We start from the raw sequence: 13919 nt of genomic DNA, 5'->3' as shown, positions 1-13919 counted from the left end.
CCTCTATCTCTGATAAGGATAAGAGTATGTACAGAGTGGGCAAAATTGGTGATACCTGAACTACAACTTTTTAACCCAACGAGATAGAGGAAAATGAATGGCATAGTACGTTCGTCTTTTCTTTTTTCGAGATAATTTTAGTGCCATCAACTGCATTTCACTATCTTCTTTTGTTTTCTAGTTATAGGTCAAAATTAATAGTATATAACATTACTAGCAAGGTAAGAGGGTTTTTACTGGCGAATGGAGGATATAACTGACGAGCCGCAAGCGAGTCAGTTACCTCCCTGAGCCAGTAAAATCCGTTACCTTGCGTGTATTATTTTATATTTTATTTGTTTCTCATTTGTAAAAAGGTTAGATAAATTCCAAAAAAATCTCAATAATTTGCGCAAATGTCGTAAGCTATGGAAGCGTTGCCATGAACATGTCTGTTTATTTTTCTTTACATTTGTTTTGGCGAAAGCGAAAATGAATGTACCAAAAGAAATTATTGAGGCAGCCAGCAGTGTAGCTTCAAGTTTATTACCTACAAAATCAGCTTCAAGGTACGAGCGAGAATACGACGACTTCAAAAAGTGGCAAAACAAAAATAGTGTGATTGGGGTAACTGAAGATGTTTTGTTGGTCTACTTGAATCAACTATCAGCCTAATTCAGCCCTAATGCTTTATGGGCAAAATGGTCTATGCTGAAAAGCTGCTTGGAAATGAAAGAAAATGCCCCTGTTCGCAGGTTTGTTTTCCTTAAAAAATTTATTGAAAAATATGACGTTCAGTTGTCATTTGCAGATTTCAAAAGGTAATAGCGTTTCTGAAACGAAAAAATGAGCCTTATACGCCAAAAAAGGCCAAGGTATTAAGTAAAGAAGAGGCTGAACAATTTCTTTTACATGCCCCTGCAGAGCAGTGGTTGCTGGCGAAAATTGCAACAATATTTGGGATTTTTGGATGTTGTCGATGTGACGAAATTCTCTCCTTAAACATGAATGATGTAGAAGATATGGGAAAATACGCTATTGTGACATTGCGGCAAACAAAAAATTTAACAACAAGAAGATTCACCATAACCGATGATGACTGCAGTTTCAAGCCCTGCATGTTATACAGAAAATATGTAAATCTTCGGCCTCCTGGAACAGAAAGCCTAAGATTTTTTTTGACATACCGACATGTAAAGAAGTGCATTTCCCTTAATGCTGGTCAGCACACTATTGGTGGTGTCCCAAAGCAAATAGCGAAATATTTAGGTTTAAAAGACCCAGAGTTATACACCGACCACTCCTTTCTCAGAACTGGAGCCACTATGGTTGCGGATTTGGGTGGAGATATTTTAGCACTAAAGCGTGCAGGAGGGTGGAAGATCACCGAAATTGCGATGAGTTATGTCGATGATTCGGTCAACAAAAAAATCGAAATGTCTAGCAAATTATTTGGTAGTAAGGAGAGTACAAATGTTCTGCAGTCCTCGAGTTCAGCAGTTTCTGAGTCAACAGATGGTTCATCATCATCACTATCAACTCTTCATCATCAAAAATCTGTGTTACTGGAAATAACAATTGTACCATGATTTTCAACATATATGACGATAAAACAAAATTTTTTTATGTAAATAATACTACTAACTTGTGAAAATTTTGCAAGTTAACTGTCAGTTTTACAAGTTATTGACTTGATAAAATAAACTTTCTTGATTAATATTGTGTTTTTGGAAACTGACGTTTACAAATGAGAAAAAAATAAAATTTCAACTTTGGTCATTAAGTACATATATTCATATTGTATAAGGAAAGGACTCGGTAAAATTTCTTGAAATATTGTCGTCTGACTCTTTATATAACATTGCTAATGTCATTGATTATAGTTTCCGGGCGCATTTAGAGTCAGGATATCATCGTAACCACTTTAATGAGCGTAATTAGAATTCGAACAAAGCAGTTTCATAGAAACTGACATGAATGAGCCCCTTTCAAGTACCAACCTTATTCACCGGAGGACTGTTTGAGTTACATACACAAATACGTTACCAAAGCATGTACTTCCGAGGTATATAAATGTCCAATCCATTCATCGGCATTCAGTTCATGTCGGCCCTAGATGGGACGAAGTTGGAAAACTCTTTTCCGGGCAGTTGCGCGCTTGTGCTTCGCAAATCTCCAACAATTTTTCCATGTTCCACAATGTGAGAGAGTTCATAATTTATGTTAAACTCGGCGTTATCCAGATCTCGCAAGACTTGTGAGTAAGAAAAATGTCAATGAATTCACACTGTCGCTAGTACGCTAAGACAGTTTTTTTTGTTACGTACAGGGTGAGTCTTTGATAGTAGATTTCTGAGGTCAAAAAAACACTTTTTTCCTTTGCCATTTCTTCGGAATCGGCTCGGTTTAAACGATTCAGGCTTTTGAAAAACCATGAGAAAATGTTATTTTGAGTCCATCCCACAAACGGTTTCATCGAATAAAATGAATTTCAGAATATATTATAGTTTTTCATTCATTTGTTTAATTTTTTTCGAACACAAGATATTACCCATGTCCTCCAGTTTTCTAATTAGGACCATAACGTACCATGAAAAAAACAAAAATTCAAAGAACCTAACCTTTGAAACTAAGTTGGACTATCTAATGAATATTTGGACGTTTTGTAAAATAAAAGTATTCTTCATATTTTCTCGTTTAATGTAATGTTTTCGAGTAATTTGATGTTCAAAAATTAAAAACTATCTGTGAAAATTGAAAAATTTAGGACTTTGGCTGAATACAACTCTGTGTAAAAGGTCCACTGATGTGTAGTGTCACAGATTTAGCTAGTTATTCTGAAGGCAATTCTGTTTTTCCAGGGGTGGCACAACTCATTATGAAATCTTAAAATGGCTTTTCATCAGGGCCGAATCGACAGAAATGGTATAAGAAAAAGAGTGTTTTTTTTTAACTCAAGAATCTACTGAATAAATATTCCTACGAGTGGAAGACTCACCCTATGTACAGGGTGATTTTTTTCCGATTGGGCCTGAATAAAAACTAATAAAAAGATATATACTCCATTCACTTTTATTTTAGCAGTCGGTTGGCCATGGAAATTTGACACATTTCACCACGGGCGTAGCCAGGGGGGGGGGTTTTCGGGGTTCAAACCCCCCCCCCCCCCGAAATAATTTAGGTACATAATATCAGTTTCAAAGAGTCTCACTTTATATGTCAAAATCACAAAAATTTCATTTCAAACCCCCCCCGAAACTCAACCCTGGCTACGCCCATGCATTTCACTCTGTATAGTACGAAAATGTGGGGTTATAACGCTTGTCAAAACATTTTTGGGTTTTAAATCAACGCTAAGTTGCCCGTTCTACGTAAAAGTTTCTGTTATTACGTACTTTATCACAATGTCGAATCTCTTCGGAAAATATGTGACAAACCTAATTGAAGTTTATACAAACTAATTGAAGGCATTCCAAATCCAGTTATTTGCTTGGAAAATAATACAAGAGATCAGTATAATCTCATAATATGCACTAGCTTGAGGAGAGTTAATGTTCGTTATCTTCTTTGGCTAAAGTTGGAATACGTTACATCAGTTGTAGATTTCAAAAATATTAACCCGAAGATGAAATGCATATGATGCAGTGATTGGGAATGGGTATATCTCGAAGGAATTAACAGATAATTACAAGAATGTTAAATTCTTCAACAAAAATTATCTTCCATCAATATAAGTGAAAGGAATCAAAGGAAGTTTCAATCAAGATGAACTTCACCTTTGAACAAATATTTCACATGAATAAACAATTAGCAGGAAAACTGGCGCGTATTTGTGGCTGTTCATCTTAATGCATTAATATAATAATAATAAGGTATTTATTGGTACCTTAAGACATTTACAATGTATAGGACAAGTCAAATGAAAAATAGAAAAATCAATTTTCGGGAACTTATTCTACGATGACATTAATCGAAGTAAACTTTTCGCATTAATTCACTCAAACATGAAATTCTCAAATGCCACCTTTTTTTTGGGTCTCCCAATAGAAGGAAATTCTTTTTCATCCTCTTCATTTACAATCTTTCTGATTGCAGAAATATTCAGCTGAAATATAAGTCGTTTAGATTCAGATGAAACATTATATAAATTCTCTTAAATTGAATATGTTCGCTACCGTCTGACGTATTGTGGATTTTAGAAAATCAGGGTATAACTATTTGAATGAGCGGACCTGAATTCTAAATAGCACTGTCTCTTTTTTCAATCACTTTCGGCATTTTCGTAATAAAAATTGATATTAGTTGTGGCAACGGTGTTATGACATTAACTACATTTCATGAGTGCCAACCCTACTCCGTTCTAGTTACAAAAACTGAGAAAATTATTTCATGGCCAACCGACTGCTGAAATAAATGTGAATGCAGTATAGCTATGCCACCCCCTTCAGAATAAGCAGCCTAGTCTATAACAGCACACAATATGACAATACAAGACTGTCTATCTTTTGAACAAAACATTGAACTAAAGAAAGAAATGGAAGGGACCCGCAGTTCAGCAAATCGGTCGAAAGTGTGTCCAAAAGTGTGGGAGAGAGAAAGACTATTGGTGGGTATCCCTTCTCTCTCTTTTAGATGTTTTGTTTACATCAATCAGCTGACGGTTTTGTTGATTATTCAGTTTAAATTAGTTTTTGGGATGATTTCGGTTGTGTTCAATTGGAAAGAGATCTAAAAGTGTTCAGAATGCTAAAACTCACGATTAATATTCGCTTGAAACTTGAAAAAACTCAAATAAATCGGGGAATCTCCGAATCCCACTCGAAAACCTTTAAGTATCTGGATTTTCGGTTTCTGAGAAATATGGATCTAGTGAAGGGACAGATTACCTTTACCTGGCCACCCGAGGGAATTAAAAGGGTTGAAACTGTCTGAAAAGACCTCTTTCGATATTAACTGGACAGTTAAAAAAAAATCAAAGTAAGTAATCTTCAGAATTGAAGTTGTTTGTAAATTTGTGGTATAAAGTTTTAGAGAAAGTATTTTATAGGTTTTTGTGTTTCTCAAATCATTGTTGTCCCCATCAATATCAGTACTGTTTGCAGTCACGCAAAATTGGTAAATTTCAGACTCTTGTTACAACGATGGTTGTAACAAGTTGCTAAAGGATGCTCCAATGAGCCGAACAAAAATGAGCCAAAGAGTTTCCACAGGTAGGTCTATTTTAAATATTTTCATTATGAGATCCCTTTTTGCGACTTCTAAAGCATTATATGTTACTTTATTTTAGGTTTCCTTTTAAACGCCCAGATATTTTGGAACTTTGGATTACTGCTGTAGGAAGGGAAAATTGGTATCCCTCAAAGTATAGTAGAATATGTGAAGATTACCTTCATAATCCAAGTTATACAAGAAAAATATTGAAACTTGATGCTGTACCAAGTGTATTCAATAATATCCCAAGACATTCAAGGATCATGGAATACTTACAGTTTCATCACTCTTCATATACAACTCACTGTGTTATGTGCATCAGAACTGGAAGAACTTTCCGACCAATTCTATAAATCATGCATATGAAACAAGAAATAAAGACTCCTTGCAGATTCCAGTGCACCATCTGAAGCGCATACACCAGGGCATGGACTTCTGCGGCCCCAAACTATATAATAAATTTTCTTCTGAGTTTCATGACAAGTCCTAGATGAACTTTAGGAGAGAAGTGAAAAGGTTGCTTTTAAATGAAACTATATATTCTATAGAAGTTCTTATCGAGAAAGAATATGTGATGAGATTTGTTTTTATTTTTATTGTGTTTGTATGCATGTTGTTACCACTGTGATATTTTATATTTGTTTATTACTGTCGGCACCATTTGTAATATTAATTGCAAACGAAGATCCCTCTAACCTAATCTAATCCGATGAGAAGCAGAGCACATGTAAGTTTTCGAGTGAATTTAAATTATTTGAAATCAATAATTTTCTTTTTCATTGTAGACTATTACTGAAGATATATGTAAACTATTTTATATATTGTATATAATAAAAATATAGAAAGAATTGACACTTGTTTTTTTTTGGACAACGCTCCTTAATTAACTTAAAATTCATTATAGTAGAAGGAAAATATGTATGTTCAACATGTAGATTAAAACCTTGATGAATTTCACATGATTACATTCTTTCATAATATACTAATCTAGTTAAAATGAACAAATTTCTGTTCTTTTCATACAAAAAAAGACTTATTAAATTCCGTCTACACTGCTCTGAAAAATATGATCAACGTCGCAAAATTAACTCAGAAAACGTCTTGAATTGATGAAAAATATGATTCCAATCATCACAGTTCGAGAAACGGGTCCAAAATTTCAGATATCCCCATCTCATTGTTGCAGGTGTTTGGCAAAAAAATTATTAAATTCCTTCTACAATACTATGAAAAATATAATTCACATCGCATAGAGGTTATCTATAATCGCATAATCAACTCAGAAAAAGTCCTGATTTGATAAAAAATACGATTCAAATCAGAAAAACGAAACGTCAAAAATTTAAATTCAAACTTTAATAGGTTATCTCCCCTTGCGCAAGAACAGAGAGAGAAAGATATACATCCAATTGTCTATTTCAGTCGGCCTCACTTTTGCTGACCCGAGAGTCCCTTCCATTTCTTTCTTTAGTTCAATGGAACAAAATTGCATTGCGCCAAAGTACCCAATTTTTAGAATTTCACACGTATTTTTTATTTTTACGAGAAAATATGAATAATACTTTTATTTTTCAAAAGTTTCGAATATTCATTAGTTAACTTACTTCTAAGAGCTGTGTTCTTTAAATTTCCAGTATTTTTGTGATATGTAATGGTAGTAATAATGAAACTAAAAGATGTAGGTGGAATTTTGTGTTCGGAGAAGATTTAACATTAACGAATAACGGACAAAATTGGGAAAGGGATAAAACACAATATATCTACAAGTCAAAGACTCGCCCTATATTTCCAAGGAATCTGGCATCTTAGTTGTTTCATATTGGCTGTTTTAATAGGTATCAAACAAAACACCAAGACAGTAAAACTGCACATTAATTTTATCATTCAATCCCCATTGGAACTTCTACGACAGTAATAAACCTTCAGAAGGGCAGTAGCAACACTATCACTTGCAACCATTACCCTTCGATTATTATCGTTTCATTATAAGTTATAAAAGAAGAGAATAGTCAATAAGGCTCTAATTGAAAAATCTCAGAGGGTTTCAGAAAGTCCCATCGGTATACTTCATAAATGTTCAATCCGACTGCAAAATATGTCAGAGTGTAGAATTTTCTTTGATCTTATAAGAATTTACACAGTGCGATTAGATTCTTTGATGTATAATTTGACGAACGAATACAGACTCCATCCTTTTCACGTGATCCATTCTCTAAATTGGGTATCGAATTTATACCGAGGGCCTGTTCCGATATTGCTGTTAGTACTGGCCCGCAATCGAATAACAATAGAACTCGAACGACTGGGCCAATAGGCATCGTTTCTGAAATACTGACAGTACTATTCAGGAATATCGGAACAGACGGCGAGTCGAATTAGCCTCTACACTCTTTGTGCTTTCCCTTCATTCATAAATAATTGGAAAAGAAGTATTCGATTTGGGGGCAACTTTAAGGAATTCGAATGTAGGATAATATTACGGAAAATAATTTTTCTTTGAACCTACATCGTACCGTACGAGAAGGAAATCGACGAATAGAGGACATCAGAATAAAACCATATATTTGTGAGTCTTTCCTGTTTTATTATCGATATAAAGAGTGAGTTACACACACAAGTCATTCAAGATACGCGACTCGAAAGTTGACATTCGAAAAATTCCCAAAAAGATGGGGTCAGTTGAAACTTCCTCAAGACCGAACGGTTGTGCCGAAATGAATGAAATTCTCAGATTTATCAATAGAAGAGTTGCTCTTTCAGAATAAGTATCACATTAAAATCTACTATAATTTTCCTGGAAGATACGCTACTCGAAAGTTGACCTTCGAAAAATTCCCAAAACGGTTGAATCGATCATGATGGAATTTCGAGATTCATTACTAGAATTCTCCATTAGGGAATTCTCCTCAATTTGAGTTATCACTGCATATGCAAGTTTAAACTGAATAATTATGAGTTTCATTCATGATTTTTTCAAATGCACCTCGGAAACTATTCAAAATCATTCTTCAAATATGGGGTTTAAAAATTTAAATCGCTTGGTTTCAAGTTTACGATTTGGCAACAGCGCGTACTAGAAAATGAAAAGAACAATGCCCGATCAGCTTGTTTATAAAATAACAGCTGTTGATATACAGTCGCGTACTTACTGGCGAGCCTAAACTGCAACCGGCCATAAAAATCTCATAAAATTTTACGACCTTCCTCGTTCGTCGCGGACTTCATAGACAGCCATCTTTGTCTATCTCATCAAGATAATGTATTTGTTGGCCTTTATTATCAAGGCATATTTCAGTCGATGTTGCCAACTTGTGCAATCGAAATGAAACGCTTTAAATTTTAAATACCTACCCATTTTTATTTTTCATTTTTAAGTGCTTAAAATAATTTTTTTTGGAAAACGGTTGAACTGGTTTTTTCAAACTGTGACGTTTCAAAGATATTCCATAAAAAATACATCATTTTCGTCAGAAGGAGTATTCCCTATTGTAATGGTACGTAATATAGAATATCTATACTCCATTCACATTTATTTTAGCAGTCGGTTGGCCATGAAATAATTTTCTAAAGTTTTTATAACTAGAACGGAGTAAGGTTGGCACTCATGAAATGTCGGTAATGTCATAACGCCGTTGCCACAACTCATATCAATTTTTATTAGGAAAATCATAGTTAACCCCCCCTGACGAAAATGCCGAAAAGAGAAGACAGGGTTTCAGGAAGTGCTATTTAGAATTCAGGTCCGCTCATTTAAATAGTTATACCCTGACATTCTAAAATCAACATTACGTCAGACGGTAGCGAACATATTCAATGTAAGAGAATTTATATAATGTTTCATCTGAATCTGAACGACTTATATTTCAGCTGAATATTTCCATAATCAGAAAGATTGTGAATGAAGAGGATGACAAAGAATTTCCTTCTATTAGGAGACCCGAAAAAGTGGTGCCATTTGAGAATTTTATGTTTGAGTGAATTAATGCGAAAAGTTTACTACAGGATTTTCGATTAATGTCATCGTAGAATAAGTTTCCGAAAATTGATTTTTCTATTTTTCATTTGACTTGTCCTCTACATTGTGAATGACTTAATGTACCAATAAATACCTCATTATTATTATTATATCAATGTATTAAGATGAACAGCCACAAATACGCGCCAGTTGTCCTGTTAATTGTTTATTCATGTGAAATTTTTGTTCAAAGGTGAAGTTCATTTTGACTTGAAACTTCAAACTTCCTTTAATTCCTTTTACTTACACTGATGCAATTTAACATTCTTGTAATTATCTGTAAATTCTTTCGGGAGATACCCATTCCCAACCACTGCAACATATGCATTTCATCTTCGGGTTGATATTTTTGAAATCTACAACTGATGTAACGTATTCCAACTTTAGCCAAAGAAGGAAACGAACATTAACTTTCCTCAAGCTAGTGCATATTATGATATTATACTGATCTCTTGTATTTTCCATGCAAATAATTGGATTTGGTATGCCTCCAATCAGTTTGTATAAACTCCAATTATGTTCGTCACATATTTTCCGAAGAAATTCGACATTGTGATAAAATACGTAACAGAAACTTTTACGTAGAACGGGGAACATAGCGTTGATTTCAAACCCAAAAATGTTTTGACAAGCGTCATAACCCCACATTTTCGTACTATACTAACTACACAGAGTGAAATGTGTGAAATTTCCATGGCCAACCGAGTGCTAAAGTAATAGTGAATGGAGTATACATGTAACGGACGTAAGGGTACCAGACTTGCTGTGAAAAAACTGATGAACAATGTCATTGAAGCCACGATAATAAAGGGCAATTACAAAGGAGAGGACAGCAGACCTTCTACCCTTGCATCCCCATGGTTCCAACCACAGCCATTCAAGTTTGAACGTCTGCGAATTCCAGTGTGACTTGCATTCGCAATGATGAACCGCAGGGACAGTCCTCGAGTGTTTGCTGCATAATTGGCAAAACCTCAACTTTATTGGTTTACGCACTAGACAACAGAACTGAAAATGTTCAACGCAAAAAAGCACTGAAATGAAAGTGTCGATATTCAGTTTAAAAAAAAAATGTATCTATGCTAATATGTGAAATACTTATACAGAGTGTTCCTAAATTGAACGTACAAACGAAAAGGGGAGATTCCTTAAGTGAGTTTAAGAAAAAAAAGTCCCATAAACATGGGGTCGCAAACGTTTCGTTTTCGAGATACAGAGTGTTGAAGTTTGAATTTTTTTCAAGTTTCTTTCTCGAAATCGTTGGTAGATACGACAAAACTACAAGAGACCGAAAAGTTTAGTATAAGAACAAAGCTTCTTTTTACATTTTTTCAAATTAACAGTTTCTCACCAAAAAAAAGTTCTGCAGAAGAACAGGTGGTAGTGTTCCAGAAAAATTATCACCCTGTAGATCTTCTATCGAAATTTCCATGTCACGTGGTGAGAACTCTAAAATGTAATATCTTTGCCAAATTTCAGTTGAATATCTTATGAAGTGTAGATACTATGAGAAAAAAACTTGAAAAAAATTCAAACTTCAACACTCTGTATCTCGAAAACGAAACGTTTGCGACCGCATGTTTATGGGACTTTTTTTTCTTAAACTCACTTAAGGAATCTCCCCTTTTCGTTTGTACGTTCAATTTAGGAACACCCTGTATATTTTTCAAAGGAAAAGTTTCAAATAAGGACTGTTTTCATTTTTCAAACTAATCTGTCATCAGATAATTCACACAATGGTGTTTTTTTGTGCGTTTATGACGCAAATTCAATACAAAGCGGAGCCGAAACAAGGTTTCTATATTTAATATTTTAATATTCCGCTCGTACATAATGCAATTGAAATGATATCGATCAGGATAATGATACAATTCATATTCCGTAATCTAATTTGCTAATTATTAGATCATGGAAAATATATGAATCATTGAACTTAGAATAGAACCATTATTATTTCTGTTGAGGAAACGCCAACAACTGATTCGTCCTTCTATTTACAGCCTTCAGAAGCACGTCAAGAATGCTACGGACGTAGACTATCCAGCTTATGGGGTAACAGGCCCTAACAAAGACGCGTCTCCTTCGAACGATAGGAGACTGGCTCAATCTGCTCAAATGTACCATTACCAACATCAGAAACAACAGATAATTGCTATGGAGAAGTAAGTTCCTTCTGGACCATTCCTAGTTACTCGGGAAAAAATATTAAGGAAAAATTAATTCTCGGAGTCTATGAAATCGTACAGTTTCTCGTCTATCTGATAATCTAGATAATTTTTTTTTCTTAACGACAATAGAGAATTTCTAATAACACACGAGAGGGAAGATAAATTATTTCGATAGTTTTCAGCAATTGTTTTTGAGTTTTCAATATTTGGGGAAATCCCCTTATATCAATGGTGAAAATATCATTAGGTAATAGGATGATATTTGGAAATGTTTCATTTATTCACGTGTCGTCTTTTTTTTCAAAATTATATTTATTCATAAGGTTACGAATATTACAATAGTTTCCACTTTCGTCGAAGATGGCAGCACTTAACGAACGTTTTTTTCTTCAATTTCACCAGGATACGAATTGTAGCCAATGTAGGGACTTTTCCGAAAAATTTTCCATCTGGAAATTCATAGAAGAGATAATTTCACCTCGGAAAGTTAATAACATGAATGAATATTTGTTGTTCAATGAAAAATTTTTTTTATTTTTTTTTTCCGTTTGACGAATTAAAACATTTCTGACTTTCCAAGATGTTGAACTGATTGAATTGAATTATAATGAAAACCCCATATAAATAAGTGGTTTCTGGCGTAAGATATTCATCTTCTCTTTTTGAACTAACCTCTAAAAAGGTGTAGACCTCTCTTAATATTCTTTTCTATTACATATTAGTTGAGAAAAACTTCGTTCTGGTGGAATATGTAAAAAATCACTTACCCTTGTTTCCTTGCAGAGCAGCAAATGGTGATCGTCATGGTTCTGTGTCAGACGCAGACACAGATGAGGAGAATGAAGAAGGAGATTACACTGTGTATGAATGTCCTGGATTAGCACCAGTAAGTTAAAATAATACATGTTTTCCCATTATTCATTTTAATGGTGTCATTTCTAATCATGATCCTTCAAAACCCCAAATAAAACAATATAATTGAAGAACAAATTTCTTGAGTATTTGAGCATCCTTTCTTCTTTTCAGACTGGTGAAATGGAGGTTAAGAATCCCTTATACCAAGACGACCCTACCCCAGCACAAACTCCTCAAATTAAACACGGGAACAAGGAATAAACAGCCTGGAGAATAGGTTCTTAAAATATCTATTTCTATCTATTTAGCACTCACCTGAACTTCGATAATTTATTCTATAAAACTACTGATTCGTGATCATTCCTGATCGAAGAAACTCCAGAATTTTTCCTCATTATTATCATCAAAACTTCCAAGGATATCGGTTCAGTTTATCACATGAGTTATTTCGAGAGCACCGAGAACACCACCAATAAAAAGAATTTTCATTGTCATAAAAACTTACTTGAATGCTGGTGAAGCATTGAAAAAAAGAATTATTTCTTTGTAATTTTGCCATCACTTTACAAGACGATGAAAAAGATGGAATTAGTGACTCTCCAAATTAAAGTGCTTCTGAATTAATGTCAAAACTCCATATTGCACCCAATTTAAGGGATGTGGAAGAATAAAGACTTTTTTATTGTGTTTACATCAATACGTTCGATTGAATGTGTAGTAACTTCAGTTGATATACTGTGTTATAGTTTATTTAAATATTTTAAAGATGTTGATTATTTCAAAGACCATAAGAAATTATATTATAGATCGTAAACATCATGTAGAATTATATGAAAGAATATATAGTGAATCGAGTAAGTTATTTTTGTCTCCTAGCAAGACTTCCCTTGAAGTTTGTAGAAGAATTGTGTAAAAATATATATATTTATACGACTAGCGTTTTATATCTTCTATTTCTATCTCAATCTTACGATGAGTTGAGTTGTTCAATACAAATAAGTATTACAAACGTAATTCTTTATTCCAACTGAGAATATCTTTCTTATATACTAACATACATGCAGGGTGGTCCAACGAAATCTTAACACCTCAACTTTCCGACTTTAAAAAGAAAATGTGTAAAATCGCTCGGACCAGTCAATTTCTGATTCGAGGGGGAACAACTTTTTTGCATTGATTATAAATGTTGTGGAGCATAACATTTTCTAAAAATTTTGTCCGAAGCAATTTTTTCTACGTTCAAACGTTCTTGAGATATATGGCGATGAATGTACATTAGACTGGGTTTCTACATTGACCTTGGCCTTTCGCATGTGTGGCTAAGCTCCTCGCTCTTATCGCCCTCTAACTCGAAAACGGTTGAGAGTATGTAAAATTGCTTCAGACAAAAGTTGTATAGAGTTTTATTATCTACAAGTTTTATAATGAATACAAAAACGATTAGAGGTACAGGAAGGGAAATATTCGAAAAAAGATTTTTATCATCTTCAAAGTGTCAGATTAAGAAACCCCTCCCTGATTTGTGTCAGATTAATGGGTCAACGTGTCTGCAACACCGAGATTAACCATCTGTATGAAAATCTGAGACGTTCGAGTATGTACAAGTAATGAATTTTTTTGCATTTTCAAAGCATCACTGTTACCTTGCGTCACGACCGAATTGTCAGTATTTTGAAAAGTAGCTTCCTTTG

At 34.1% G+C, this 13919-nt stretch overlaps 1 protein-coding gene and 1 long non-coding RNA gene across 3 annotated transcripts in view; both read left to right on the top strand.

Moving 5' to 3' along the window:
* The window catches only part of LOC123311412, a 40124-nt gene extending 26963 nt beyond the window's left edge, over nt 1–13161 (top strand). For both annotated transcript variants that reach the window (XM_044895346.1, XM_044895337.1), the window contains exons 5-7: nt 11206–11367; nt 12157–12259; nt 12400–13161. In XM_044895346.1, the coding sequence (XP_044751281.1) occupies nt 11206–11367; nt 12157–12259; nt 12400–12489 (355 nt within the window). In that variant the 3' untranslated portion in view covers nt 12490–13161. The remainder of the gene's footprint in view (nt 1–11205; nt 11368–12156; nt 12260–12399) is intronic.
* Nucleotides 4497–6038, top strand: LOC123311427. The gene is made up of 3 exons (XR_006537487.1): nt 4497–4956; nt 5027–5189; nt 5267–6038. It is a non-coding gene; the product is annotated as an uncharacterized LOC123311427 (long non-coding RNA).
* Nucleotides 13162–13919: the final 758 nt, after the last annotated feature.

Source organism: Coccinella septempunctata, chromosome 1 (genome assembly GCF_907165205.1).
Source record: "Coccinella septempunctata chromosome 1, icCocSept1.1, whole genome shotgun sequence".
Taxonomy (NCBI): domain Eukaryota; kingdom Metazoa; phylum Arthropoda; class Insecta; order Coleoptera; family Coccinellidae; genus Coccinella; species Coccinella septempunctata.
This window is presented reverse-complemented; position numbering and strand designations above follow the sequence as displayed.